Here is a 27,482-nt window from a genome sequence, read left to right as displayed (position 1 = left end):
AACAGTCACTCTTACCAATTTCAGGGCGATCGAGGTTTTCCAGGTCCTCCAGGTAGAAGAGGTGCTCCAGGCATTCCAGTAGGTGTCTGAAATTTATGATTGCATGCATTTCTGCCACATAAAGGCATTCACTGAAGGAGTGTAAAGCATCACATTAGCAGACATTGACAACGTTTGAAATATATAGGTAGCCCCACTTATATTAATATGAAAACTGTGTGGTAAAGAAAGTTAAAGGTAATGCGTTTATCGGCTGCATGTTGGGCCTTAACTTCTTAGTTAATGAGTGCATGTAAATTCATTGACTGGTGTTAGCTCTTTAGTGTCTCAAGGCACACTTGGGAAAACTTACCACTTGCATCTTTAAAGGTGTCCAATGTATATTTAATATATTACAGTTTCAGTTTGTGCTTAATATGTTTGAGGATATGGCCTAATTAAGTCAATAAGAACCGGGAATTAAACCCAAAACTTCTCGTTCTAGTTGCATTGCTTTAACTCTAGCATTTGTTTTTTCTCTGTAGAAACGTGTTTTTAAAGAAACTTCTAAACAAACGGAAAAGGAAAGCTGTCTCTCAAGTTCCAGTGGCTTCAAATTGAATAACTTTTAACCATGATCTTTAACAGCTCTTCTGATTTTTTTTTTTTTTTTTTTTTTTTTTTTTTTTACTGATTTGTTTCTTAAGGTCAGGCTTCAAAACTGTTCTGCCTTCAGTTATAGAGTTGTAACTGTGAGACTGGAGTATTCCATAACAACATGCTCGTTCTTCTTAAATTGAAGTCTGGCACAGTAAACATGTATCTGGCTATACACTGTGTCTGTGAAAAGAAATCACTTCAAGATTGCCAACCTTAAAGTACATTTAGAATGTGCCCTTTCACCACTATCTCTTTTACTTTTCTCTTTTAATAATATGATTGTTCTTCTCCCTAGGGTATTGATGGCATCAAAGGAGAGAAGGTCAGTTATTTACACCGTACTATGTGAAATATTTATGGACAATCAGCAATGTGTGTGCATGTTCGCTGCTGGAAAAAGAGTTCTTAACATCTCTGTGTATAGGAAACAGTTTACTTCCCAGAAGAAGCAACCACAAACTTTGGTGCTACATCTGTACTAGTTGCACTCACTCCAGGTTACAAAACAGTATTTAGGTTTTTTTCCCCCTTTAACTACTGTTATTGCATGTAATGTATTTCACACTTTCAAGCACACAAGGAACTAAGCCCCTCCCCCATACAGCTTATGAATTGATATGGAAATCTGCAAATGCACTAGAGAGTATTTTAAAGGGATAAAGAGTACCAGAAATATATTGACAGTCAGGACTGTGGGTGAGTAATGTAGGTATGTCTGAAATAAAGACTGCGCCAGACAGAGAACTGAAATGCTTGAAAAAGATATATTCTGTTTAATGAAATCTTTTTTAGAGGTAAAACTATCCATAGTGGAAAGTTGCCATCATTATGCAATTCTGATGTTGCTTAATTCCCTACAAACTGTATGAGAAGATTTGTTCCACCACAGAGTTCTACACCATAACTTTTTATCCAATTATCCAGGGGTTCCCTGCAGATGGATATAACCAAGGATATGGTGCAAAAGGTGATCCTGGATTGCCAGGAGTGCCTGGACTTCAGGTAATTCAGAATTAATTCAGACTGTGATGCACACACACACAAACAATATATATATATATAAACCACATTATATATAGTATGTGTTACATATTAAAATTATATTATATAAAATGTCAGTGGTTTATATTTTTGTATAGATATAATATTTTTAAATGATCTGAAAATTTTCTAAATGAGAAAATAATTCTGTGTCTTAAATTATTAATTCTACAATCTGATTAATACAATATATTTAAAGTATTTCTTCTCACTTTACAAAACAGAGTACACCAAGACAATAGTAATTCATTTTGCCATCAGAACTGATAGTTTCCATTCTTTGTTAGTGAAGTGAGGTAGGGAAGTCAGGTTGCAGACAACCAACAAAACTTTAGACATGGAGAAAAACTGGTAACACATTTGGAGGGTTTCCCCTACATACAGAATAGAACAGAATAGTTCAGTGGGAAGGAACCTACAATGACCACCTAGTCCAACTGCAAAAATTCCCCATGAAGTAAGACTGAACAGATTAGAACAGCTCAACTTCTGTAGTAGTAACAAAGGACATTATGATCCATATTTTTAAAATGGAGATTGATAGGAGAAGGCAGAGCAGACATTTCTTTTGACTGTTACAATAAATGGAGGACATTGAATTAAAAGGAAAATAATAATTTTTAATTTTTCATTTTTTTGAAAATAAAGCTTTAAAGTATAGAACTTATTGCATAGAATATTCAAAAGATTAGAGGCTTATTAGGGCTAGCAGTGGGACTGTATGGACTATGAGAACGTCCACAGTTAAACAGGACATACATCCTCACTTGAGTAGTTTAGTTTTAGAACAGATATGTTTTCTCATGTTTCAAAACATACGCCAACCAATGAAGCAGTGAGGAGGGATTATACTTCTGTGTTATCCTGAGACATGAAAAGGAAATCCAGAGGCAGTGCGGCTCCTCTGTTTGTTATTCAGTCCATTGAATTTAGCATTGTGGTTTGCTCACAATCTTGCCAGGGTATTTACTCCTGTTTCTCTTTTAATATGCAGGGTGTCCAGGGTGCTCAAGGGTACCCTGGAGAACTTGGACCACAGGGCCCTCCAGGAGCTTCAGTGAGTATGAACTTCTGTCTCACTTGGTACTTTAACCTTTGATTTTTTGCTAGAAACCTATGGAATTGCACAAGTACAAGTATCTGACCCTCCCAGACTTGTTTGAGGTCAAGAGACATGTGTATGCAACATCCATATCCTTCTGCACACATCTGATATTTTTTTTCAGTTTCTTTTAATTATTTTTATGCACTTTCATGTTTTCAGAAGCATCCTTGTCCATGTAGGCATGTTTTAATTTTCAAATAATTACCCATAAATTCACTTTAAATACTAATGTGTATAACTGTGAGAGATGTATATGTTTGCAACTAGATTATATAGGCATTCTGTCACCCACTCACAACAACTTATGGTTGTAAAGGTGGAAAAAAGAATAAAAACAGTGGTATCACTCATGTGAAAACTGGGTACTTCAAAACGCCTATATTGGTGCTGAAGAGTGTAATTTTTTGTGTTAAGGATTTTTTTTTTAATTTTTCCTTTTTTTAGGGCATGCCAGGGGTAGCAGGACCTCCTGGACCTAAGGTAGTCTCAGATTGGTAATAAAAATGAAAACTTCCTATTATGTGTAACATCAATTAACTCAATTTATAGGTGTTTTTAAAACTAAAATAACATTTAGGGGTTTGGGTTTTTTTACAGGGTCTTATGGGACTGAAAGTGATAGGAACCAAAGGAAGAAAGGTAATTGTATAAAATGCTTAACATTTTTTTTCTGGTTTGTTTCTGTTTTCTGGGGGGTTTTGTTATACTATGGGGAAATGTTTGGGTAAGTAAGTACTGTGAAATAAAAATTTTCAGTGTATCTGTGGAAGTGTTCTATTGGACAATGAAAACATGGCAATTAATATTGAAGGACAAACTGTTTTCACATAAAAGCTAATGATATAAACTTCCTGATGGAAGGGTAGAAACCTAAAAGGAGCCAGTAGTTAATATTTACTAACACATAGCATAAAAATTAACTTCTATATAATTTGCACGGTGTATCTAAATGCTTATCTAAGCTTGTAAACATTGGTAAATATAGAGCATCTGTAGACTCACAACTTCTTATGGCCAACATCTTTTCAGTGTCAGGCTTTATGATGCTAGAAAACCTCCCAGATTTTGAATAGAAATTGGATGACTTGTCATCCATATTCCCTGTATAATTGACATTAAGCTAGAAATGACTACGAATGAATATATTGTCTCTCAGGACCTCAGCCTGCAGTTGGAGGACTAGTGTAGTCCATCTGAATGTCCTTACAGGATGCTTTCAGGAACTTGAGGCATCTCATAATGCTAACTGACCTGCAAAAATTCAGCTGTGAACTGAAGCAGCCCTATCTGACAGTGGGGTTGGTTTTAACTTTGTAATTACTACTGGGAATGTTCTAGGATTTTCCTGGAAAAACTTCTGTAAATAGAACTGATTATTCATTAGCACTAGCTCAGGTGACCATGGAGCATCTTTCTTCCTTGTGAGTGTGATGCATTCTTTGCTGTTATGCTGCAAGTGCATGTAAAGGCATTCAACAAAGGCTTAATTAAAATCACTGGAAATTATGGATGTTGTTTTATTGAGGTCCACAGGAAAGATCACATTTAGGACTTCCCCTGTTCTAAAAGATCCCTAGTGAAAAAGTGTACTGCAATATTAAGGTTTTTGTTTAAGGAAATATGAAAGCTAATCTTATCTGTCAGCACTATATTGAAGTCATCTCCCTGTAACACACAGACTGCATTTTTGAGGATGTCACCAAAAACTGTTCATGTATTTTATTGATTCGCTTAGTCAAATTGAGACAAAAATTATAATCAAGGAGATACAACCCTTTTCACTCTACATGAAATAAAAGTATAACCTTTTTAAATAAGCAAATTGTAAGCTAATTTAAAATAAAAGTTAAAAATTTAAGCTAAAATTTGCATATGCATTTTTATATTTCTCAGCTAGAAGTTTGTCACGGTAGTCTGAAGTCTTCCATATGACTTTTTTATTGGAAGACAAATAGCAAGCAAAGTGTTACTCTATCAACAGCTAAGTGTAATGGCAGAAAAATTTTCACAATCTCAAAAGTATAGCAATAGTAGTTTGAAACACACTGCTGCTTGCATTTGCTCTATTTTTCTTTTTTTCTTTCAAGGGTGACACTGGATTAACGGGACCCCCTGGACCACCAGGAACAGTTATTGTGACATTAAGTGGACCAGACAACATGACGGTAGTAAAATCATTAAACATCACGTTCAGATAATCTGTTTTACTAGGTTTTACTTTGAGAGGGCATTTTAATTTTCATTGTTCCAGTAACATTTCCTTTTACCCATCCTAAGAGTTTTTTGGACTTGTTTAGTTAGATACTAAGCTCTTCCTAGAGTGTGTCTGTAGAGCCAGCTCAGCTGAAGCCTGTGTATTCACGTGAACATCTGCATAATACCAGTGGAATGCTAAGTGCTTATTAGTAACCCACCTGCTGTGGATCTCTAAGTACATGAAGAGTAAATCACTTTTAGCTTCACCAAATCAACATGGATTTTTCTGAATGGCTATCAAAGCCACAGCTGTGTTGACCTCTGGGCCTTGTCACTGAAAATATCAGGACTCTGAGCTACCAGAGTTTCACAAAAGCTTACAACATGTACATTTCATAGTTTATTTTCTCATTGTGTTTACTGGAACATGGAAAAGTGTTGGAAAAACAATTAGTATTGGAGAAATACTCTGATCTAGCTTTCATTTTAAATATTGTTTTGTGAATTAAAATTCTTGCATTTTCTTCTCATATAGAACTTAAACAGGTACACATTTTTAAGCCTTCACATACTAACAGAACAAGTCTTCAGCTTATTCTTGACTCTGTTTTCCTTTATTAATTTGCATCTTAATACATGGAGTTATCAAAACTCCTTCTCCATTATGTACTAAAATAAAAAGTGAATTTTGCATCAAGACTGTATGAGGAAAGGCTGAACTTTGCTTCTGCAATCTGTCTCTTCTTTTAGGCACAGCAGCTCTTCCCTGTTTAAATCAGATATGGACCATCTGGAGCACTTCCCAGTCACAGCTGTGGCAATTTATTCAGGGGGAATGGCAATTTTCCAGAGACATTGTGCGTTAAGGTTTAAAAACCCCTCAAAACTTACATAAGTAGTTTGGGGCATGAGTCTAATTGCTTAATAATTAGGCAGCCCATAAACTTTGCCTTTACAATGACCTGAGGATGTGGCCTAATACATAATAGTACTACACAGCAGGCTAATCCAATCTTGAGCCCACAGAGGCAAATATTGTGTGGGTAGATACTGCATTTACATATTGGAGGTAGCTGTAGCTCCAGTGAAGCAATTAAGGTTTATTTGGTTTTTGCTTGCAATTTGTTGCCATGTCTGGGGTATTTACTGAAATTCCTTTGCCTGCAATCACAGGTAGGCTGTTTTGAGCTCGCTATGTTCCGAAATATGTGCAGAGCCAGTTTCTTTTCAAACATCATAGACCTAGGCAGGAGCACCAATATGAAGTTCTGTTTCTTAGTCATTTAAGTAGAACTGTCTCTGCTTAAAGAAGCTTGCTGGTGACATAAGGATTTCTTGTTTGTAAAACATGAATGTTATGGTAAGCACAAAAAAACCCAAGAAGCCATACTGAATTTTTATTTTCTGTGTAATAGGATTTGAAAGGAGAGAAAGGAGAAAAAGGATCAAGAGGACTTCCAGGGCCAATGGGGTTTACAGTAAGTGACCAGGAATAAAACCCTTAAATCCAGATGTTCAGGCAGCATCACCTAGTAAATGCTACTCCTAAGAGTCCAGTATTTACAGTACTTATTCCAACCTTTAATGAATAGAATACCTATTAAGAGTATTCTAGCTGTACTTTGTTTTTACACTTTATTAAACAAAAAAATTATAAAAGGTATATTTAATTTACAAAATGTGACTCTCAAAATATGTGTATCTTGAGTGTGGTTTTGTTACAGGGGCCGGTTGGTGATTCTGAAAGTGAAAAGGGTGATCGAGGAGAACCTGGAGCCCAGGTATGTGCAAACAATTGAATACGCATCTGTTAGTATTTTCTGTACAGCAGTTTTGCACTAGTGTTGCTCTCCAGTTATTCTTTCAATGCCAGTCAGAGCAAATTTTCTTCGATTCAAAAGCTCTTTCATCCAGTAAACTAGACTAGAGAGCTGAAAACTTGACAATTCTTAGAAGTTCACATACCATGAGTACATGAAGTAAAGGTCAGTTGTTGGTGGATGCACCTCTATTTGTTTTGCTGTAAAGGTTCTACTGTTGAAACTTCGTTTAAAAAAAAAAAAAAAGTGTTCTTCTGAACATGTACTGGCTTTATAGTGCCAGTGTATATGTAGAAGAGAATTATAAACGTTGGGTTTAGTTAAGGCAGCAGACATAAGTTATTACGCTCAACCAGCAGGTGTGTGGAGACATGAAAAAAGTTGTCATAAGAGAGTTATTCTGTTAACAGGATAATATGAGGAAAAAATCATGTTTATTTTAAAAAGCATACACATTAGAATTTACTTGAGAATATCTACATTTTGAAGAGAGTTATATCGTAAGTTACCATTTTGCATTCAAATGGCTTTCAAACTTTCAGATAAAAGCTAAACAATGAAAGATGTGGGTTCTTAGTAACTAAAAATGTATGAATTCATAACTTTACCAATATGTAGTCAGGGGAGAACTGTAAAATATCCAAATAAATCAAAATCTTGCATGACATTTTCTGAATAAAACGTCTTGATTCCAAATACATTTTGAAAGCAATATTAAGAAAAACAATTTTCAAACTAAGTGTTTCAGTCCAAACATATATATTTTGAAACTTTCCCCATTATTCTTGTGGCTGCAATGAGTTCTCTTCCATAATGAAAGGCAGAAAGACAAGACCAATACTACCTGTAGATTGTTCTTCCTTCAGTTGTATGGTGCTATAATGATTATGGTACTCTAGAGCAACTTGATTGTTATTATTCATATACATTATAAAAATTTTGAGTTACTGGTGTAAAGTACTAAAAGTTCTTGCTATCCCATGTGTGTTATTCTTCCTCCATCTTCTGTGTTTCTTCCATATTATCCCTTCTGTTTGCAAAAGCCCTGTCTTGTCATGCAGTATTTTCTAGAACTCTTCTTAACTGATTCCTCCCTTCCTTCTTTGTGGAGAAAGTAAGGCATCCTTGCTTTTCTGCCTATTGACCTTGAAGAATGCTAAGGAAATAAAAATTTGTTAAGACACTGACTGACTGGTTAGTCTAAAATGAAAACAAAATGTTTCCTTTTGCTATTGAAATTACATCAGTGAGCACAAAATATCAAATGGCTGTGTATTTTATGTTCTTGAAAAAAATACTATTTTGTGCGATTTTTGAACCTTTGGTGATATCATTCCAGCTCCCCTTCTTCTCTTCCAGAGTATCACCTGTGGTTTAGTTCTGCCATCTTTTGAGTATTGCTGTTTTTTCTGGTGTTTACATCCCGATTCATGGTCTGGCCATCTTTTTCAAATTTTTTTTATGTTTCAGTGATTTATTCTGTGCAAAAACGATTTCTAAAAGGTTCTTTCTTCCCTGTTGTTCTGAGCTCAGAATCTTCCACCTCCCTTTTATCTTTTCTTTTCTTTCTGTTTTTCTGCCCATTTGCCCCCCCTTCTTTCCCTTCCATTTGTTGTCTTTTTTGTTGTTATTGTTATGAATTGCTTAACATGTGTTGTTGCCACACCTAGATACCAGGACTTCAGCAGACAGCTGCCTAATTCACTGTGTACCATAGGAGACAGCAGATAACTCTGGCTTGCTGCCTTCTTTTTTCACTTTTCTGTCTACTGTCCTATTTCAAATACCTTTTGAAGTGCATTCTTTTTCATTAAATAATTTCTCTTCAAGTCATCTCTTAACCCCATTTCCTGTAAGAGAAAAGTTTCCCTTCAGTATCTTTTCATGCTCACCATTAGAAATGATACTAGCTGCTGTATTGGTGGGGTTTTTTTATTTGTTATGCTTCTGCAAGGACCTGATTTTGCACCAAGATTTCTGCACTTGCCTGGCACTTTGTGCTAGTGAAGTGTCTGCTTCAACTAATCTTCCATGGGAGGAGAAATATTCAGGGAATATCTTAATCCCCGTTTTGTAGAGTTTTATGAACGTTGGTTATAATTAGAAATATTGAACATTTAAAAAATAACCTTAATGGCTTTTCAAAATTTATAAAGACGTAAAATACAGTTATATACACAGCATGTAGTTGTTGCTTTTTGAATGCAATGACCCCTCTTTTGATTTTAATTTTTTTATTTTATTTTTTGTTTTACCTTTGTAGGGTAAACCTGGAAAAGACGGTGCCCCAGGTCCACCTGGCTTACCGGTAATGAAGGAAGCCTTCTAAACACTTTCTAAGTAACAGTGGTCTGTTTAGCACAGTGATATCTTCCTGCTGCAGCTTTTTCACGTTGCAGAATGTGTTTGAAAATGTTGATTTGCATACACTGTGAAACATTCCCTTTCACACGGCTGGCCTTGGGACATACCCTGTCCTCACAGATTTATGCAGGAAAGAGAAGCTCATCTCACAGATGATGTCTCTTCTGTGTAAAATAAAAAGACCTGTTGCTTGCTGCTGACTAGCTAATAAGTTTGAGACACGGTCCAAGTTATGTAAAATTAATTCTACTGAGTTGAATTCTGGTTAGTCATACTGAAACTTTTGCAAAAGGGTTATATCTTCAGCATTAATCAAGAAGCAAAACGAATGATTTTTGATCACTAGAATCAAAGACATTCTTTTACAAAGAAAAGTTATTGTCAAGGTCACAGCTGCCTTGGCCTGAAACAAGTTGACTGATAGAAATAAAAGTGTCATCTTGTCATCATGTAATTCTTAAGATACTCTGTTTTATAACCAAAATGATCTTGTTTGGTTACAACTTTAAAAGCTAAAGTTGTTCAAATGTTTTTTTGTTGGTTTTTTTTTTTTTTACACTTCTTCCCCTTTAACAACATCATTAGGGTCACAGTGACCTTACAAATATCACAATTCTTACTGTCAGAATAGCCCTTTTCACATCTATCTTATGAAAACATCATCATGCCAAAACAACCTTAGCAGACAGTCTAAACGCATTCCAGTTTGACAAAGGATGTGGAATGAGACTGCAAAGCTCTACTGTCTCAGCTAACAGAAAGAAAACTTCCGGTCATGACAAAGATATTGCTCTGTTCATATTTCAACTTTACTAACTAACAGTGCATTCAACTGCGTAAGCCTTTGAGAAGCCCCTTTTCCTGGCATGTATGCACTTGCAGAAAGCCTTAGGAGCAGTCAGCACTGTTTTCCCTCCTGGTCTTGCTGACACCTGTTGAGATCAGCACCGTCATGCAGACTGGCCAAGTTCTGGGAGAGGGAGCTGTGAATGTGAGTGTCTCACATTGTGTTCAGTTTCTCCCCTTTCAGAAATAGTAGTTTGCAGAGGGAGAACAAACCAGAACCTCCTACACTTGTGTTACCCAGAGCAGCTCCACCTGGGGATTGATGGAGTGTGCCATTACAAAGCCAGGTTTGGATAAAAGACATGCAATATTTGCCACCAATATGGAAATGTACCCCAAATGCAGTCTTTCCCTGAGATTTCTTCCCTTGAGTAAGTCACATTCACCTTGCCATCACCATGAAAGATGAAAACTTTCCATTTTAAATCTTACTGATGACAGTGCTAAGAGATTAATCCTCATAAAATTGTGTGCTGTCACCTGCAGGGACAAAAGGGGGAACAGGGCGAACCAGGACTGGCTGGAAGGCAAGGAGCTAAGGTATTGTCTAATGGTTTTGTTGTTGCTTTTGAGGGTGAGAATAAGATATGTTTTGGGGTTATTATTTTGTTTTATTTATCACTGTGTATACAATATGTTTTAATTTACCTAACAGATGACAAGTCATGATATCATGGAATAGGGAATGGATCAGCTGAAATAGATCACGTGTCTGAACTGGTGTCCATCTATGCCTGCTGATGTTTTCCTGTAGTTTTTGGTGTATGTGGCTGAACAGTGGTGTAAGGAACAGAGACAGGGTTGGTGAAGGACTGGTCAGGAGCAGAAGTTTTCATTTAATGTTATAAGCAATGTACGGAAGTAACAGTGGGTACCAAATTTCATGTAATGTATTGTTTTAATAAATAAACCCATCTCTGTCCTTTGATGAAGGGGATGAAAGGGATGAAAGGTCCACCTGGAGCTTCTGGTCAAGTAAGTGTAAACTATCTTCATTATATCTTTTTTATAAACCATTAGAATAAAAATAAGCCGAACTGGCTGTATGAGGCAATAACAGATGTCCCTTGATGCTAATAGAGGCATAGCTTTCTTGACGTACTGATGTTGCTGGGAGTCTCACAGAGATGGCATCTTCCTTCATGTGGAGTTGGATACATGATGAGGGCCTGGTTAGACCTCACTCAGTTCTAGCAATTTTAGCAGAAGTCTGGACTGTCACAGAGCAGTTACAAAAATTCACAGGAGTTGATTTTTAAACCAATCTCTAACCAGTTCCAGAATAGGTGATGTTATTTTTAAAATCCGAAGAAGACCTTTTAAAGAAAGCAAGAGATGCTGCGAGTACAATTTCTTTGTCTAGTCATGCTGTCTCGCTAGTGGCTTTCTTAAATGCCCCGTGCACACTTAATGGAAACCTTCTGCCCAAATTGTTCAAAAGAAATAATTTTATAATAAGCTGAATCATTTGTAATATTGTCAGAGTACTAAAACCCCACTTTTTTTCAAAAAATCTAGAGGAGAAACATAAAAATTCTGAATTTTAAGCAGTTTTTTATTAATTTTAAATTTGGTGCATTAGTAGGTAGTTTAAATTTCAGTGTGATATTTGTATATGAAGGCACAGGAATTATAATAATACTGATTTGCCACTAATGATGCCCATGCAAATTAATCCAGAAAAGAGCAAAAATTTGTAGTTGTAAAAAAAAAAAAAAAAAAAAAAAAAAAAAAAAAAAAAAAGGTACTGCAAATTGCCTTTTGATTTTTGTCTATAACTTGTAGAAACTTTGAAACGTCATGATACTAAACTTCAATAAATTGAATATTACTTTTTATAGGAATGACTTTTTAATGCATGTGTGATTTAAGTGGTTGATTTTTGTCTGGTTTCATTATTATTATTTAGAAGAGTAGTCTAGACAGAGGTGGTGCTGCTTTGAGGCAGTGGAATAAACTAAGTGATTCCTAGAGATTTCTTTCAAGAGTATTTTTCATTTCATGATGCTGTAATATTCACAATTGGGTCTCCAGCTTATACCTTGCCTGTGTAACTGCATCTGCAGGCAGTGGAGTTCTCTGGGAGTCGAGGAGTTTAGCCAAAATCCCAGCCTCATCTATTTGTACAGGTCTCTTGGTATTATCTGTGTATAACAACTATGACTTCATTTCTGGCTGCTTGGAAATACTGTGTGATTAGAAATTCTCATGGTATCACAACATCAAAGTTATGAATGAGATCATAACATTGTTCTAACAAAATGCTCAATATGAGGTACTGTGCTTTTCCCTTCATACTTGCCATCTTTCTCTTAAGACGGAGTATTATGATAATGCAATTGGTGAAAAAGGAGATGAGGGACCCCCTGGACCTCCAGGACCAAGAGGTCAGCGCGGCATGCCTGGTGAGTGGGACATCAAAACTAGACTCTTTTAGCAAGAGCTTTCCACTCAGAGGGTGTGTTGCTAGCTAGGTTTTTGAGCAGCCAGCAACCTGCTTCTGCCCTTACAAGAATATTTCCATGTTACTCCTATCAAATTGCAGAATTGAAATGTATCCTAAGGCTTTGATTTATGGCCATATTTCCTTTTAAAAAATAATGAAGCTGGCACACTTCTTTGTGCAGATAATTGAGTTGAGCACCTAAGCTCCCTGACATCCTGTCTCATGACCTTAGCGGATTACTGCATCAGCATGTTATTTGTATATGCCATAGGCAGACCACATCAGGGCTGTAAGTCTTCTGTTAAAGGTCATGCTTGCTTTTTTTTTTTGAGCTGTTGTGATTTGTCTTATGCTATTTTTATTGCCTATCTTTCTTAAATTATAACAATCTGCAAGTTTTTTTGTTTTGGCCATGCTGTAAAATTAAAATGTACTGATTTATTATTTGTAGTAATACACATCTGTGTCACAATATAACAAGGACTTGTGGGCCAAACTCTGAGGCAGCATCTTGTAGTCTATATCTCATACTCATCCAGCAAGGCCTTGCCTTCTGTATTTTGTGAATATTTACGTATCCAAGTGATTGTGTTGCATTCAGTAAATATGCTTTGTTGTTATAAATCTACTTGCATACTTCCAAGGGATGGCAGCAGGGAAACTGAGCCTTGCAAAGATATTAGTGCATTGTTAAGAGGTGGTATATTTACTAAAGCAAATAATAAAGGCAAAAAGAAGCAAGTTTGCAGGCTTTTAAGTCATTTTCAAGCAATTGAGTGTACCCCCACCTAAGATCAATGTGGTGGATCCTATTCCTACGTGTTGTAAACATCCATATCTTGCCAGATTTCAATGAGAATTGTCAGTATGCAACAGTTGCATAAGTAGTAGATGCTTACTGAGGCAAAACCAAATTCTTAAAATAAGCTTTAAATGCAGAAGCCCAAAGGTGGCAGTCAATATTATTGACTAGTGGCTTTGCAAAGTATGCAGTGTTTTAACTAAGTTCTAAACATGTTGCTTTTGCAGGACCACCGGGTCCTCCTGGAGATGCTGGTAGACCAGGTATGTGTAATGATCCAGTACCAACAATAAAATAGGTTGTTCCTCCTGTCTGTTATACTGAATCAGCTCGGTGCAATTGTAATTTCAGATGATTTTAAACATATTTCAAGTGGTAAAAAATTGTCACCCAAAGCTTTGATGGGCCAAGTATTTAAAGAGAGGTTAAAGATAATTTTTAAAATGTCTTTACATTTCCATTGTGGTTATTTAATATGTTACAAGATGAACGAGATTTGTGGGATGAATTCAGTATGTTTGTCTCTCACTCATCCTGTTGAGTGCTTTCTTTGCTTTGAAATTCCATTTCCTCTTTAACTTCATTGTTGGGCTTTTCCCTCTTCGGCTAGGTGTATCAAGACCTGGTTTGAGAGGTCCTCCAGGATTTCCTGGACCAAAAGGAACAAAAGGAGAGAAAGGACAAACCGGCTTGTGTATTGTAGGACCTCCAGGACTACCTGGTATTACTGGCAGGCCTGGCTCTGTTGGATTACCAGGTCCTCCAGGAGAACCAGGTGAGTTCTCGGTATTGTATGTATATATATATATATATATAGTAGATATATACATATATATATACATATACATGTATATATATATGTATATATATTCAGTATTGTATATATAATCAAAAAGAAGAAATTCAGAGTTGTCTCAATATCTAATATATGAGGTAAGTTACTTGTAGAGTATATTTTGAGTAATATGAGTGAATATAATTTCTCTTTGGAAATTTTGTGTTAGGATTTTCATTGAAACACGTATGTAGCAAAGGTCTGTGCTCCATTACTGATAAGATTCTGTGGGGAAGATAGCATGACTTCCCAATGTAAAGATTTCTCACCTCTTTGTATAACTGTGACTATAAAAATCTGCTACGTAAACCCAGGAAAGACTAATGCAAGAAAATCTGTTCTTAAAATTTGTTCTTCCAAAAGCTGTAGTAAATGTGTAACAGTAAATTCAGAATGGGCCAATCTGAAAGCTAGAGAAATCACATGCATGCTTCTGAGGTCTTAGTGGGCCTTAGAGCAGGTTTCGAGTTCTGGCAGCACTAAAATAAAGCAGTAGCAGCTTATAAAACTTCTAGAAAACATATTGACTAGGAATACCTCTTTAAGTAAGAGTGCCAACAGCATCGTATTTCTTTTATATGTGGTATGGCAACACAAGTTTTTCTGAACCAATACCAGTGTAGTGCTCTTTTCTCTGTCTTTGAAAAACATAGCTATCCCCAAAAAATATTACCTTAGGATGAGCTTGATGCATGTTCTGTTTTTCCAAAGTAATAGTAAATACAGGAGAATAATTCTGTCAAAGATACATGAACAGCATTAATAATCTAGGATTAAAAAAAAAGTTTCCCTTCCATTTGTGCTAAAAGAAAGAATTATGTTTCCCCTGATTCAAATAAAATGGAAATACTTTCCCCAGAAAGGACTGTGCTTTTTAAAGGCTAAACAGATGGATCTAACAGTCTGCCTAAATATGGATGAATTTATCCTTAAGTACTTCCAATTACAGGTGTTCTGGATTTGTCCAGGTAGTTCTGTCTTCTAAATGAATCATGAATATCTCAAGTTGGAAGGGACCCATAAGGATCAGAATACTGTCTCTAGCTCTTCCCTACAACTTTTTTTTCTCTTAGCTACTAGAGAATTGTCTGAATAATCTCCCTATGTAATTGTGCTGTGCTCATTTCTTGAACAGGTAGAGTAACATTTGGAACAGGCCTACCAGGACTTCCTGGAGAACCAGGGTGTATAGGACCTCCAGGACCTCCAGGAGATACTGGCATGAAAGGTCAGTTTCAGAAAACTGTCACTCAGAAGTAGATGGTACAATCTGGTGATCTGCATGGATCCTCATGAAATTTTAAATGTCATTTACCTCTTAAGCCTGTGCTTAAGCCTCCTAACTGTGATGAGTTCAGGGACTTAAGAAAATTCATTAGGGGTGGCAAGATGTCTTCCTCCCCTTACAGAAAGTGGCAGCTAAGATACATGTGCCAGTGCTGCATACTAGTTGTACAGCACCGCAGCAGGTTGTAGATCTTCACTGGAACAAACAATTAGTACAGATTGGTAGGATTTTCATATTCTTCTATTATGTTCAACACTAACAGTTGTTCTCTGAGAGAAGGTTCCTCCTGCAAATTTCACCACAGGAGCTGCTGAATCTCTTTGCCACTAGCTAATCATTAAAGTTGCCCAGGCTGTTACGGAGCCACGTTAGTTTGAAGCCTATGTCCCTTTCTTCTTTTGAGACAATTTGGCTTATCAGTAGAGCTATTGTATCCAAATGGTTTACTAAAACTAGACTTGAAAAGAATCAAGATATTTAAACTGAATGTTCCTGCATTTTCAATTAAATGTAATCAGTTCTGGTTCACTGTCTGACCACAGGTAATTTTGTTCTGTGTTGGAAGTGTTCTTCCAATAAAATGAAAGACGTGATTCTGCCGCTCTCTGGCCAAAAAGTGTTGGCCATCCTCTATAACAAACTACATAACACATTATTAAACCTGGGAATGACTCGCTGTGGAACAACTGATGAATTATTTTCATTCTAGGTGATGAAGCTTTCGTGTGTACTGATTGCATCTATATTCCGGGAATACCTGGTCTTCCTGGTTCTCCTGGGCCACACGGCCAGGATGGCATGCCTGGTAAATTATCTTGTTTCTAACAGGATAGTAGGAAATGCCAGTGATTTTGCTTTTAGCATGAGAATCGGGTGTGGGCATGTCTGCAGCGTGCAGTCCTTGAACTAGCTGTGTTCAAGTCTCACACACTCACACAGTGTGTGAGACTGTGGTGAGTGTGGGAGCCTGATGCCGCTCCATCCACCAATATGAACACAAGCCTTAAAAAGAGGAGGTCAGAATGCCAATAGGCTTGGGTGCAGCCTGAAGCCAGGTCAGTCTGTAATGACACAGTCAATGTAACAAGCAGAAACATTCAATGCTGGGTGTGGTTATTGGAGCTTGTCAAAATGTTGTTCGCCTTTTTCTTTTCAAAATATGCTCTTTTTTTTTGCAGGTAGAGAAGGAACAACAGGTCCGAAAGGTCCTCCAGGTTCTCCAGGAGCACCGGGATTTCCAGGAGCTCAAGTAAGACTGGTTTTTCAGATTATTTTTCAGAACCCACAAGAATTATTGCAGAGAAACCTCATGGCTGGTGTTACATTCAGTGTCATACTGCATGATCTCAACAGTTTTCCTTCTGTTGTAATGAACGTATCTGCACAGAAGGCCTAGGTAGGTATGGCTGACCTAGTTTTACAGGAGCCTGTTTTGCTCAGTGCAGCAGGAAGTGCAGCCCTATGCTGCATTTCATGGTGGCTAGACTGCTTTTCCTGCCTGGTATGGGTAGTTTACAGTTACCTTCTGTTTCTCTGCGTGATTCTATAATCATGGCAGTGGCTCTAAAGCATAATAGAGAGTTTTGTGTGCCCAGACCTTTGTCAGACGTCACTTGTTTCCAGCATACTCAGGACTTGCTAAAGCTCCAACTGTGCAGAGAAACTGGCTTCTCATAATACCCTTTTCAGGGGTGCAAAGAAGATTCCCTTTTGGGAAACATGAAGAGGGAAGGCTGACATCTTCTGCCACAGACATACCATTTGGTTGTTCTGACTTGTGCCTGTAATAGTAATTATTTATGGAAAATTACAGTTGGCACTATCCAATTAAAAAATGTTATGCACAAATATTCATTGTGGTGGTTGCCATACAGATGCAGAATAAGTCTGCTAACAGGCTTTTCCATAAGGCTTCCGAGAATTCATGAATCCAAGATCACGAGAGCCCAGTGTGCTTTCAGTTTGTACTGGGTTTGGCTGGGATAGAGTAACTGGTTTGTACTCTGAGGGGGAGAGAAGGGAGAGGAAAAGTTAACTCTGAACAGAGCCAACTGGCAGTTACAGAGTCCTTGAGGAGATATTTCTATGTAGAGGAGAAATCTCTGATTAGATTTTAAGGTACTTTCTTGTACTTCTTTTTGTGCCACCAAAGCACAACCAGGTAGCTAACAGTCTGATCCATTAAACGATCCTGCATTATTCCTGCTCGTGGTAGCATAAATGAAATTATAACCAGGGCCAAAAGGAGTAAAGGCAGGAGAAAAAGGGGGGAAAACCCCCACCAAACAAAACAAGAAAAGCCCTCTTCACTGAAGTGTGCCATTACAGTGAATAAAGATAATAGAGAGAACCATGCTTGGGTATTTAATTTAGAAAAAGAAAGCTTGAAAATAGTTGACATGTCTAGCACTGAAACTCTTTTGATTACTGTGTTCCAGGGACCTCCAGGTTTTAGAGGGGATCCAGGATATAAAGGCTCAAAAGGTGAACCAGGAGATGTGTATCCAGAAGGGCCACAAGGTGAGCGAGGAGATCCGGGGTCCAGGGGACTCAAAGGAAGAAAAGGTTCAAGTGGATTTCTGGGAAGACCTGGCTCTAAAGGATCCAAGGGTTATAAAGGTGAAGAGGTGGGTATCATTGTTTGCAGTTAACATAGAATTCATGAAAACCTAAGACGGTATTTATATCTTGTATAATAGTCTGTTTTATCTATTCAGATACTTTAACTGAATATATAGCAGCCAATACGTTTAACCAAGATGCATGAAAGTATAAGAGTAAATATTCTTACATAATACCAGAGAGAGGTGAGGTTTGTGTAGGTACACGTTGCTGAAAGACCTCGGCAGTCTATTGTAGTGTTAGTTTGGATATTTATATTGGATCATTATCTTGGATTCTTATGATTAATAAGATTCAATAAAGAAAGGCAGTTTTCATGACTACTTACAATGCTTAAGAGGAAATCATTCAATATTTCTTGTTCAGTCTTTAGGAGTTGATCTTCAGTAAGGGCTGAGAAAAACCACAAAAGCTGGGAAAACCAACCATAAAACTAGAATCATTAGGGCAGAGCTCTTTGTTCAAACAAAACAGAAACAAAAAGTAACAATTATTATTGCATTGTGTTGGCTGAGAAACCATTAAAGTGATTCAGATGCAACTGTCTCTGAACCTGACTCCACAGTATTCAAGGACAATCAGAGCTGAAGTGGTTTTTTTTATCGTTACCTGTTTTAAAAAGGAAAAAAGTGTACAGTGTAGTGCCACAGCAATTAAAAAAAATTAAGTTGTTGTACTTATTTGTACTATTTCCCTCTTAATAGCCCTCTATTTGTAACCATTTATATTAAAATTTATATTCTTTTAATCACAGGTAAAGCAGAGGAAAAATTTTCCTTTAGTTACCAGAGCTACTCTGTTACTAAAGTAATGCAAAGTAACTCTCAGAGAATCGGGCATATTGTTGTGAAAGCTGGTGTGGAAAGCAAGTAATGCTTGGTACACACACGTGTAATCTTTCATAGGGATTGGCTGGTTCAAAAGGAGATAGAGGACTACCTGGATTGCCTGGCAGTTTTGGTCTTCCTGGAGAGATGGGGCTTCCTGGACTGCCAGGATATGGACCACAAGGAGTAAAAGGTTTCAAAGGCTCTAAAGGAATACCTGGTCCACCTGGATTACCTGGAGAAACTGGTTTGTAACTTTCTGCTTTGTCTATTTTAAAGACTACTTGATTGAAATTGCAGATATAGATTGAAGTCAAAGGCAATTCATGAAACATAGGAAGTTTTTCTGTTCTTCTTGCAATGAGATTTCTGCAGCGTTACTCCAACTTCGGTCCCGCTGGAGATGAGAACAAAAGTCTTAGAGTCATAAACTAATTGAGGTTGGAAGGGATCCTATGAGGTCTTTAGTCCAAAGGCCTGCTCAGAGTGGGGTCAGTTATAAGATCAGAGCAAGTTACTGAAAGCATTACCCAATTAGGCCTTGAAAACCTCCAAGAACAAAGACAGCACGTCATCTCTGGGCAACCTGTTCCAGTGCTTGACTGTTCTCATCATGGGGGAGGAGGGGGGGCAGGGCATATCCTTAAAATACACACATCCTGTTGTCATCAGTGTGAGATAAGTCATCAGGGGAAAATATGAAGGACCTAATAATTTTTGAGTGCTGAAAACATAGCCAGTATATATATATTTATAGGCAAGCATAAACTGGAAGAGCTCAAAGTTGTATGGCAGGTATAGTCAAGGTTTCTTAAAGAGAATACCCATTAAATCTTTACAAAACGGAGTCGAAGGCTAAGCATTTCTCAACTGTGTCATTTTCCTGCTGACTTTGTGCTTCCTTTTCTGGGTCTCCACTAGACTTCAGGAGGGCTGAGAAGATAACTGCAGATTGTCTTGGTGTCAATAAAATTCTTTTGCTTTATGAAGCCAAAATCTGAAGGCTTTTCAAAGTCTGTGGAGTTTCATAAATATGGAAACTGTAAAAGACTGCGTTTTTAACCAAGTAGATTGGTCGCTGGTATTTTAAAATGCTTAAGATTACATATTGCCAAACTATAAACCTTTGTAATCCTTGATTATGGTTTGGTTTTTTTAAGGTCTGAAAGGAGAGACCGGTAGGATAACTCCATTACCTGCATTGCCAGGACCTCAAGGACCAGATGGTTTACCTGGACCCCCAGGAGTGCCTGGTGAGTACATCTGCAATAAATAAAATAAATCAGAGATAATCTGATCGGGATTTTTCTCCCAGCTCTGGCCAGATAAAACTGTTGGATTACTTTGAAATAATTATAAAAAGGATTTCTGCGATGCAGAAACTATGGAATTAGCTGTAAAATTCCCTTTCAAGTAAACTAGGAGAAGTGGATGTGAACAGGAAGGGCACACAGGGCCATGTCCATCGTGTGCAGTATGGCGGAGATTCCGAGCAGTCCTCTGCTATGACTTTGTTCCTCCAAGAACCAGAAACATCTGATGCATATGCTGCAGCTTGTATATCCAGAAAGGCACTTCTGATGTAATTTTGACAAAAGCATATCCTGCATTATGCTGGGACTGCTGCAACTTCCAAAACAGAAGGAACAAAATTAGGTTAAAGCATTCTTTTAAAGCATTCTTTATCTTCTTGAAGCCCTTGGTCCTTCTCATGCTTTGCAGGGGCACAGTCAAAAATGTAACTGTATTACTAAGTTTCCTTGTTCGTTTTTGACATGAATTACTAACCATTGTTCTAAGATATTAAGATCAGTTTCCTTTTTTGTTGGGTTTTGGGCTTTGGTTCTAGGTGGGATTTTTTTGCTTTCTGGTGTGTTAAACTTTGCAGAATTTTTGAATGCACTGAAGGACAATAAGTGACATTGAGGCTAACCATAAGGCATCTCTGCTTTGGTTTTGTAGAACAATAGTCCTTAAAGCTACCCTGAATAGTGCAAGCAAATTTCTTGGCAGCTTTATGGTAGATTTGTTCTTATACTTGCTTCTGTTCCGAGCCTTACCCCTATAATGTATGATTTTATCTTCTCAACAAGAGGAAGATTTGTATCTGCACATAGTTGTTCCTAGAAGCCTGGCATTTGGGCAAATTGCACAAAAAATTAACGTACAGACTCATGCCTGCTTTGATACTGTGAACACAATTAGGATTTTAACTGTGAAAACCTGCTGTGAAGGAGAATAGTGTCTAAGTTCTAATTAATAAACTATAAACCACTCAATCTTACCATTTGATGTTCTTTGGTAAGATACATCACAGTTTACTTAATTTCTTTTTACAGGTACCGTTGGAGCAAGAGGTCAGCCAGGTGATTCAGGACAACCAGGGCCAACAGGTGACACAGGCTTTCCAGGACTTGGGTTTCCTGGAATCCCAGGTCCAAAAGGTAAAATACTCTTTTTGATCATCTTTTTTTTTTTTTTTTTTTTTTCCTAAAAAAAAAAAAAAGCAACACTCCCCCAATCTACATTTTTTTTTTTAAGTCCACATCAAAAACAATCAAAGTGAAAAAAAATAACGGTGAATGTTAGACAGGCAAGTGTTTTTAGCAGTCTTGTAATTTACTGCCTTAAGGGCTTATAAATTGCAAGTTTGAAGCACTTCAAAGTATTTCAGAGAATCAAGTATTAAAGCTGCTAGTAGGAAAATATTTTAAAAGACATTGATGCTTCCTGGAATACTGCCAAAACAGGTGCAGCTTGTCTGAGTGCCATACTTACTTCAGATGGGTTCTCATGTGTTACAGAAACAGACCTTTTTTAGTGTTGGGACATCATTTTTAATCAATTTTGGTTACATACAATGCAATACCTGCTCTAATGTGCATGTAGTAGGAAGCTTTTTTAATACTGCGAATTTGGCCATTCCTCATGCTAAGTCATGCGCCACTTTGGACACTAGAAATACTAAAAAATTCTCATAATATTGTCAGGATAGGGAGGAGAAAAAAAAGCTCTGATACTAAAGCTACTACCAAGCTGCTTGTTAAATAAAACAGTAGGTAACTGACATTAGAATAGCTTCACTTGAAAAAAAAAAAATTAAAAAAAATTAAAAAATCCCATGTTAAATAACTGATTTGAAGAAAGTAACTAAGCAGTGTTACAGTCAACATTGAGGGAATATGTAAGGAACAAGATGCAGTGTGTCACATCAGCTCTGAAATCAAGATGCTGTCTTCAGCTCATGTAAGCTACTTTAGTGTCAGAGGCTCATAACTGCATCCATACAAATACCCATTTGTAAAATGAGGTGATAACCATAGCATCTGTACTGCCATTTAATTCCTTTTACAGGCGATAAAGGACTTGCAGGAAGCAGAGGGTCACCAGGTTGTGAAGGAAAGATTGGAGATCCAGGCCGAGCTGGAAACCTGGGACAACCAGGAGAAAAGGTTTGGTTAGAAATACAGCACAGACTTTTCCATAGGTCCCATTCGTTAAATGTGACACTGAGCAAATAAATTAAGAAATGTGAGGAATATGAGTTTCTGTATTTCCTGACCAGTGTTGCACAAACTATGAAATTAATTTCTTTATATAAAAAGGAGGTAGGTAAAGTCAAAATTTTAAATTCAGATCCAGATTTCAGAACTCCAAGTGTTTGGATGGTTTGGTACTTCACTTATCAGAGCACAAGGAGGATATCGTGTTGCTTACAGCAAAAAAATAAATCCACAGCTTCTGAAAAGATGGCTATTCAGAAATTGCAATTAAGCACATATTTGATGGAGGTCAGCGAAGACTAAGTATGCATTTAATTTAAGCAAGTGCTCTGTTGAATTGAAGCATAAAGGAATTATGTTGGAGGTAATCAGCAAGAGTGGTACAGTATTAACAGAAGCTAATCTACTGATGGCATACATAAATGTAGATTCTTGACTATGTAATCAGGATTCAAATTTGAACAAAAATAACATAAATGTTTTGAAAAAGTGGCATTTATTTTTTTGTGTGCTCACATGTCATTCTTTTGTGTGTTTTTTGACATGACAAAGTGTGAGGTTTGAGGCTGTGAATTTTTTTGTTGTTGCTGTTACTAATCTGTGTTTGATGCCCCAGAAGAGCTGGATGTGGTGTGGCCTTTGGTCCGAGTATGTTATCAGTGACTGATATAAGCTCATCTCTATTGACCTGCTTTATGAACATACTGATTTGCTGGTACTCAAAGGACTACTCGAACAAATCAGCAGTTCAGTTGGTCAAAAAAAAACTTAGTTCAGACTTTCCATTCAGGCAAATGGGACATTTGTGATAAAACCCGTCTTCATGGAAAACAATGTTCAGAAGAATGATTTAAAAAAAAAGCAATAACTGACTTTGAATACTCCAAGACATATCTGGATGCTGACCTTGAATATTTAAATAAATATTTTGATGAAAGTATGACTTTCATATAAAATTAAAGGAAAAGTTGTATTTGCACAAACATCAACCAAATTTTCAGATACAGGTCCAAAGCTTTTCATAGCAACAGCAAGCACCACAATGCATGAAGGCCAAATGGAGGGAAGTGTCTTGCAGTTTCTTAGGGTTAGGAGACAAGGGTTCAAAAGCTGTCCAGACAAATTACTCCTCTGGTGTGAAACTGGTAGTTGGTCACTAAGGAACATCCAGCTGAACTGGAGCCATTAAAAATTATAATGTGAAAGATCCCCAGAGAATGGAGAAAATTACCGTAATAGAAGAAGTGAATTGATCACATAGTGGAGAAAAATATTTTGGCAGGTTTGTAACATGTAGTGGATTGTTTACATTTCTCTCTGTGTTGCAGGGTGACCCAGGCATGGTTATTCCTGGAGAGCCAGGTAGACTGGGTTCACCAGGAGGTCGTGGCATTCCTGGCTCAAAAGGTGATACTGGATTTCCAGGACTTCCAGGCCTACCAGGGCATGCTGGACATGATGGTGATGATGGTCTAAGAGGTACTGTTGTCAAACAAGCTCATGAAGAACAGCAAGTTATTTTAAGGAAAAGGAAGCAAAGTCAAACAGTGCTCACTCAAAGTTTGAAACTTCTACTTCAATCATTCTGAATCCAGTCTCCTTTCTTTTAGGAGATCGTGGCTCACCTGGAGTTCCTGGAGACCCAGGTTTTCCAGGGAAACCTGCTGAATGTCTTATTGGCCTGCCAGGTTTGCCAGGTGGCCAGGGAGCTACAGGCCCACCAGGTAGAACTTTCTGAATCCAATGTGCCATTTTGCTCAGTGGGTCTGGGGTTTTTTGTTGCTGCCTTCCAGTGGCCTGAGGGAGCTGAAGTTATTTCTGCATATTGGTTGTAGGATAGGATAGTATGCGAGAAAATGTAAGCCCATTTAAAAAGTGTACTTTCTGCTGATGAGAAGAAACATATGCACTGATTAAGATGGATTAAGAATCAAATTCCATTGTACAGTAAAGAGAAATCACAAACTGGCCCAAATTCTGCAGGCAAAAGGATATTTCAGTCATATCTTCTGTATGGGGCTGAACTTACATTCCTTGGCACAATGCAATTGATAAAGAAACAAAACAGAGGAAGAGCTCAGCTAGGTAGAAGACTGATTTAGTGTCTTAAAAGTACCTGCATATACTGCCTATGGTTTTTGTTCCAAAAGAAACACACTCAGGTACTCAGCACAGTCCTCCTCCTGAAGGATCTCATATATGATTTCAAATGAATTGCCCCCACCAACCGACACACAACCCACTCCCAAGAATGAATGCAGAATTGGTGGGCTTTTCACACTTGAGTTTTTCTTTTTCTGAGAAAGAACAGAATTGTCTACTCTCATTCCTGCCCCCCCCCTTAAAAAATGTATGTATGTTGTGTACAGATCTAATGTTTAGCCCTCAAACAGGCAGAGTTTAAGAAGTTTCATGCTTATGATGTCAAGATAGAGATGAAGGTTTATTTTCCAGGCAAATGTACTTTACTACACTGTCATGCATTTTTCTTTAGGAGGAAGAGGTTCACAAGGTTCAAAAGGAAAACTGGGTCCTCCTGGCTTGAGTATCCCAGGAAGCTATGGAGAGCCTGGGGAACCAGGATTAACAGGTCTTCAGGGAAATACAGGATTACCTGGTCCCAAGGGACAGTCTGGAAGGCCAGGAATCTCTGGTGTGCCAGGTAAGGATTCCCGAATACTTGTTTTGATGTAGAAATTAAGTCAGTCTCTGCAAAAAGGTGTCAGTCATGCTTTTCCAAATTGAAGATGCTGAAATGCTTTTTCCATCAACAGCTTTCATATATCATTGCAATCTATGTGGAAAATAAATAAATCATCATTCCCTAAATGACGAGTGCATCTTGAAGCTGTCGTGACACAGTACTGAATTTTCTATAATCCTTCTGAGAACAGAGGGCTACCTTACATTGGTTTTTGTACAGTAATGTCCTTGCAGTAGGACATGAAATAGTTAATATTCAAAGCAACTCCCAAGTATAATGGAAGTGTGGGTGTTTAGCTCTTACTCAGCATCCCTTTTCAAACAGATAGCTTGTTAATGCTATCTTCTTTTTCTTAAAAAGCAAGTTCAGATCTTGAGCCTGTCAGAGTTGAGTCAGATCAAACTGTCACCTTAACCAGAACTAACTTAAAGTAAGGTAGGTAATCCCTGTAGGTTGTTTGTTTGTTTGTTGGTTTTTCAGAAATGTGTTCAAATTTGATTTGTAGAATAAAATATATCAGTTGTGTAATGTTTCTTATCTCTAACAAAGATTTTTTTTCATTACTGTTAAATCCTTCATTATCCTGTAGGAAGGAGATGGTACATACCTTTTTATGTGTACAGCCTATAAAACTAATGATAAACATGTAGCACTTGACTCAGGCAAACCTAGGCTTCTGATGTCATTTGAGGGGAGTTATCATGTCCCAGCTGGCCTTCAGTTCCTCAGCCAGAAAGGAATGTCTTTCCCATACATCCCATGACAGGTCACCCATCCCTGTGTGGGTATCTTGGATACATTATCCTCACTGTCAGTTGCTTCATTCATTGATAGAAGCAGTTGCATCTACTAATCTAGGTAGTTTGGGGATTACTGTGTGTGTAAATGCTGTTCCTGTGGTTAAAGACTGGAAAACTGGCTTGGACAGTGTGTTATAGAAATGGAGAAAAAATAAAATGAGCAATTAAACGCTTAAATGACAGGCATGCGTAGTTTTCTGAAATAATGTTCTGTTTTGCTGATCAAATACAAATGAATATGTTCATACTGTTTTATTTCTACAGGCTCAAGGGGAGAACCAGGTATAATGGGCCTGTTGGGATTTCCTGGACCCCCTGGCATGATTGGAAGACCAGGCTATGCGGGTATCAGAGGCAAGTGGCCATAGTATCTGCCATCATTATTACTTAGAATATAGGAAATTCCATGCTGAAGTTAGTCCTGAGATCCATCCTGATGTATGTTATCACTCCTGAGTATGTGTCATGCATGAATTTCTTTGAGTCTTGGTAATTTGGCTTCTGTATATGTGCAGTCTACAGACTGAATGACAACATTATTTAATTAATTTTTTTAGCAGTTTTGAATTGCCACCTTCCCTGTTTTATTAGCATTTGTGCAAGTGGCTGGCAGTTTGCTAAATACAGAGTACAGAGCTTTTTTGCTCTATTTTTTCCATCCCATTCATGTTCCCAATATCATTATATCTATTCAACAAATATAAGATTATACATATATTGAGTATAAGAAATAATTACAGTCTCTTGCCGTAATCTTATGCTCATAGATGTTTTATTGATGATTCAAAGTAATCAAGAAGCTACTTTAGATTGCTGATTTGGAATGTATATTTACATATGTAGTTGTCCTTTAAGACAGAAGTTTCATTGCTTCCCTTATGCTATCGTCTAGTCAGGTTTCATCAGAAAATGTCAGTATATTTTCTTGCAGGTTCTCCTGGCTTCCCAGGACTAAAGGGAAGAAAAGGGTTTCTTGGAGCAAAAGGCGAACCAGGTGATAAAGGTTTTCCTGGACCATCCGAGACCTTGGTTGGTGTTGGGAGTAAAGGAGAACGAGGCTTAAAAGGTATGCATTCATTGTTCTGTCATTAAAAACTAGTTAGGGTTGTCACCTGTGTTGCAGTTCTAGTGGACTCTAAAGCATGGAAGAAACTGACTTTACTACTGAGAGTATTCACATGGCTTTCAAGTAATTATTGCTGAATACTGTAATTGTCTTTATTTATGGGTTAGTTAGATATTACACTGAATATTTATTTTCATTGTAACAAGTCCATATGCCTTAAGAAACCTCTTACTGTAGTGTTAAACCAGTAACAGTATGTCAGTAGTACTAGAAGGCTTATATACATATATGCTATACATTTGTGGATTTACACATTTAGTAGCCTGTGAGCGCAGAAATGGGTGCACTTAACAACTGGATGCTGGATTACAAAGAAATTGAGCCTGCTCGGAAATCCTTGACTGTCAGAAGAATTCCTTTGTTTCCAATATTAATATAGACTCTGTGTACGGGAGTTGTACATACTTAACTAATGCTACCTGGATTTGTGTGTGACGTTTTCCTATGGAAACATTCAGAAACCTCCTTTTGTCTCTGTATGATAAAAAGACAAGGCACTAACTGTGAGCTTGTGTCTT

At 37.4% G+C, this 27,482-nt stretch overlaps 1 protein-coding gene across 1 annotated transcript in view; it reads left to right on the top strand.

Moving 5' to 3' along the window:
- Positions 1-27,482, top strand: part of COL4A3 (collagen type IV alpha 3 chain) — a 68,099-nt gene that overhangs the window by 20,131 nt on the left and 20,486 nt on the right. Inside the window, exons 7-34 of the mRNA XM_056358455.1 lie at positions 25-78; positions 935-961; positions 1,564-1,641; positions 2,675-2,737; positions 3,230-3,265; positions 3,383-3,424; positions 4,873-4,950; positions 6,397-6,459; positions 6,706-6,762; positions 9,065-9,109; positions 10,498-10,551; positions 10,945-10,986; positions 12,329-12,416; positions 13,487-13,522; positions 13,870-14,034; positions 15,230-15,322; positions 16,092-16,187; positions 16,561-16,631; positions 17,821-18,009; positions 18,910-19,078; positions 19,992-20,084; positions 21,171-21,275; positions 22,186-22,283; positions 23,663-23,813; positions 23,945-24,058; positions 24,829-24,996; positions 26,103-26,192; positions 26,770-26,904. Coding sequence (XP_056214430.1) covers positions 25-78; positions 935-961; positions 1,564-1,641; positions 2,675-2,737; positions 3,230-3,265; positions 3,383-3,424; positions 4,873-4,950; positions 6,397-6,459; positions 6,706-6,762; positions 9,065-9,109; positions 10,498-10,551; positions 10,945-10,986; positions 12,329-12,416; positions 13,487-13,522; positions 13,870-14,034; positions 15,230-15,322; positions 16,092-16,187; positions 16,561-16,631; positions 17,821-18,009; positions 18,910-19,078; positions 19,992-20,084; positions 21,171-21,275; positions 22,186-22,283; positions 23,663-23,813; positions 23,945-24,058; positions 24,829-24,996; positions 26,103-26,192; positions 26,770-26,904 — 2,500 coding nt within the window. The remainder of the gene's footprint in view (positions 1-24; positions 79-934; positions 962-1,563; positions 1,642-2,674; positions 2,738-3,229; positions 3,266-3,382; positions 3,425-4,872; positions 4,951-6,396; positions 6,460-6,705; positions 6,763-9,064; positions 9,110-10,497; positions 10,552-10,944; positions 10,987-12,328; positions 12,417-13,486; positions 13,523-13,869; positions 14,035-15,229; positions 15,323-16,091; positions 16,188-16,560; positions 16,632-17,820; positions 18,010-18,909; positions 19,079-19,991; positions 20,085-21,170; positions 21,276-22,185; positions 22,284-23,662; positions 23,814-23,944; positions 24,059-24,828; positions 24,997-26,102; positions 26,193-26,769; positions 26,905-27,482) is intronic.

This window comes from Falco biarmicus, chromosome 13 (genome assembly GCF_023638135.1).
Source record: "Falco biarmicus isolate bFalBia1 chromosome 13, bFalBia1.pri, whole genome shotgun sequence".
NCBI lineage: Eukaryota > Metazoa > Chordata > Aves > Falconiformes > Falconidae > Falco > Falco biarmicus.
The sequence above is the reverse complement of the archived record's forward strand: the minus strand, read 5'-3'. Positions and strand labels throughout refer to the sequence as shown.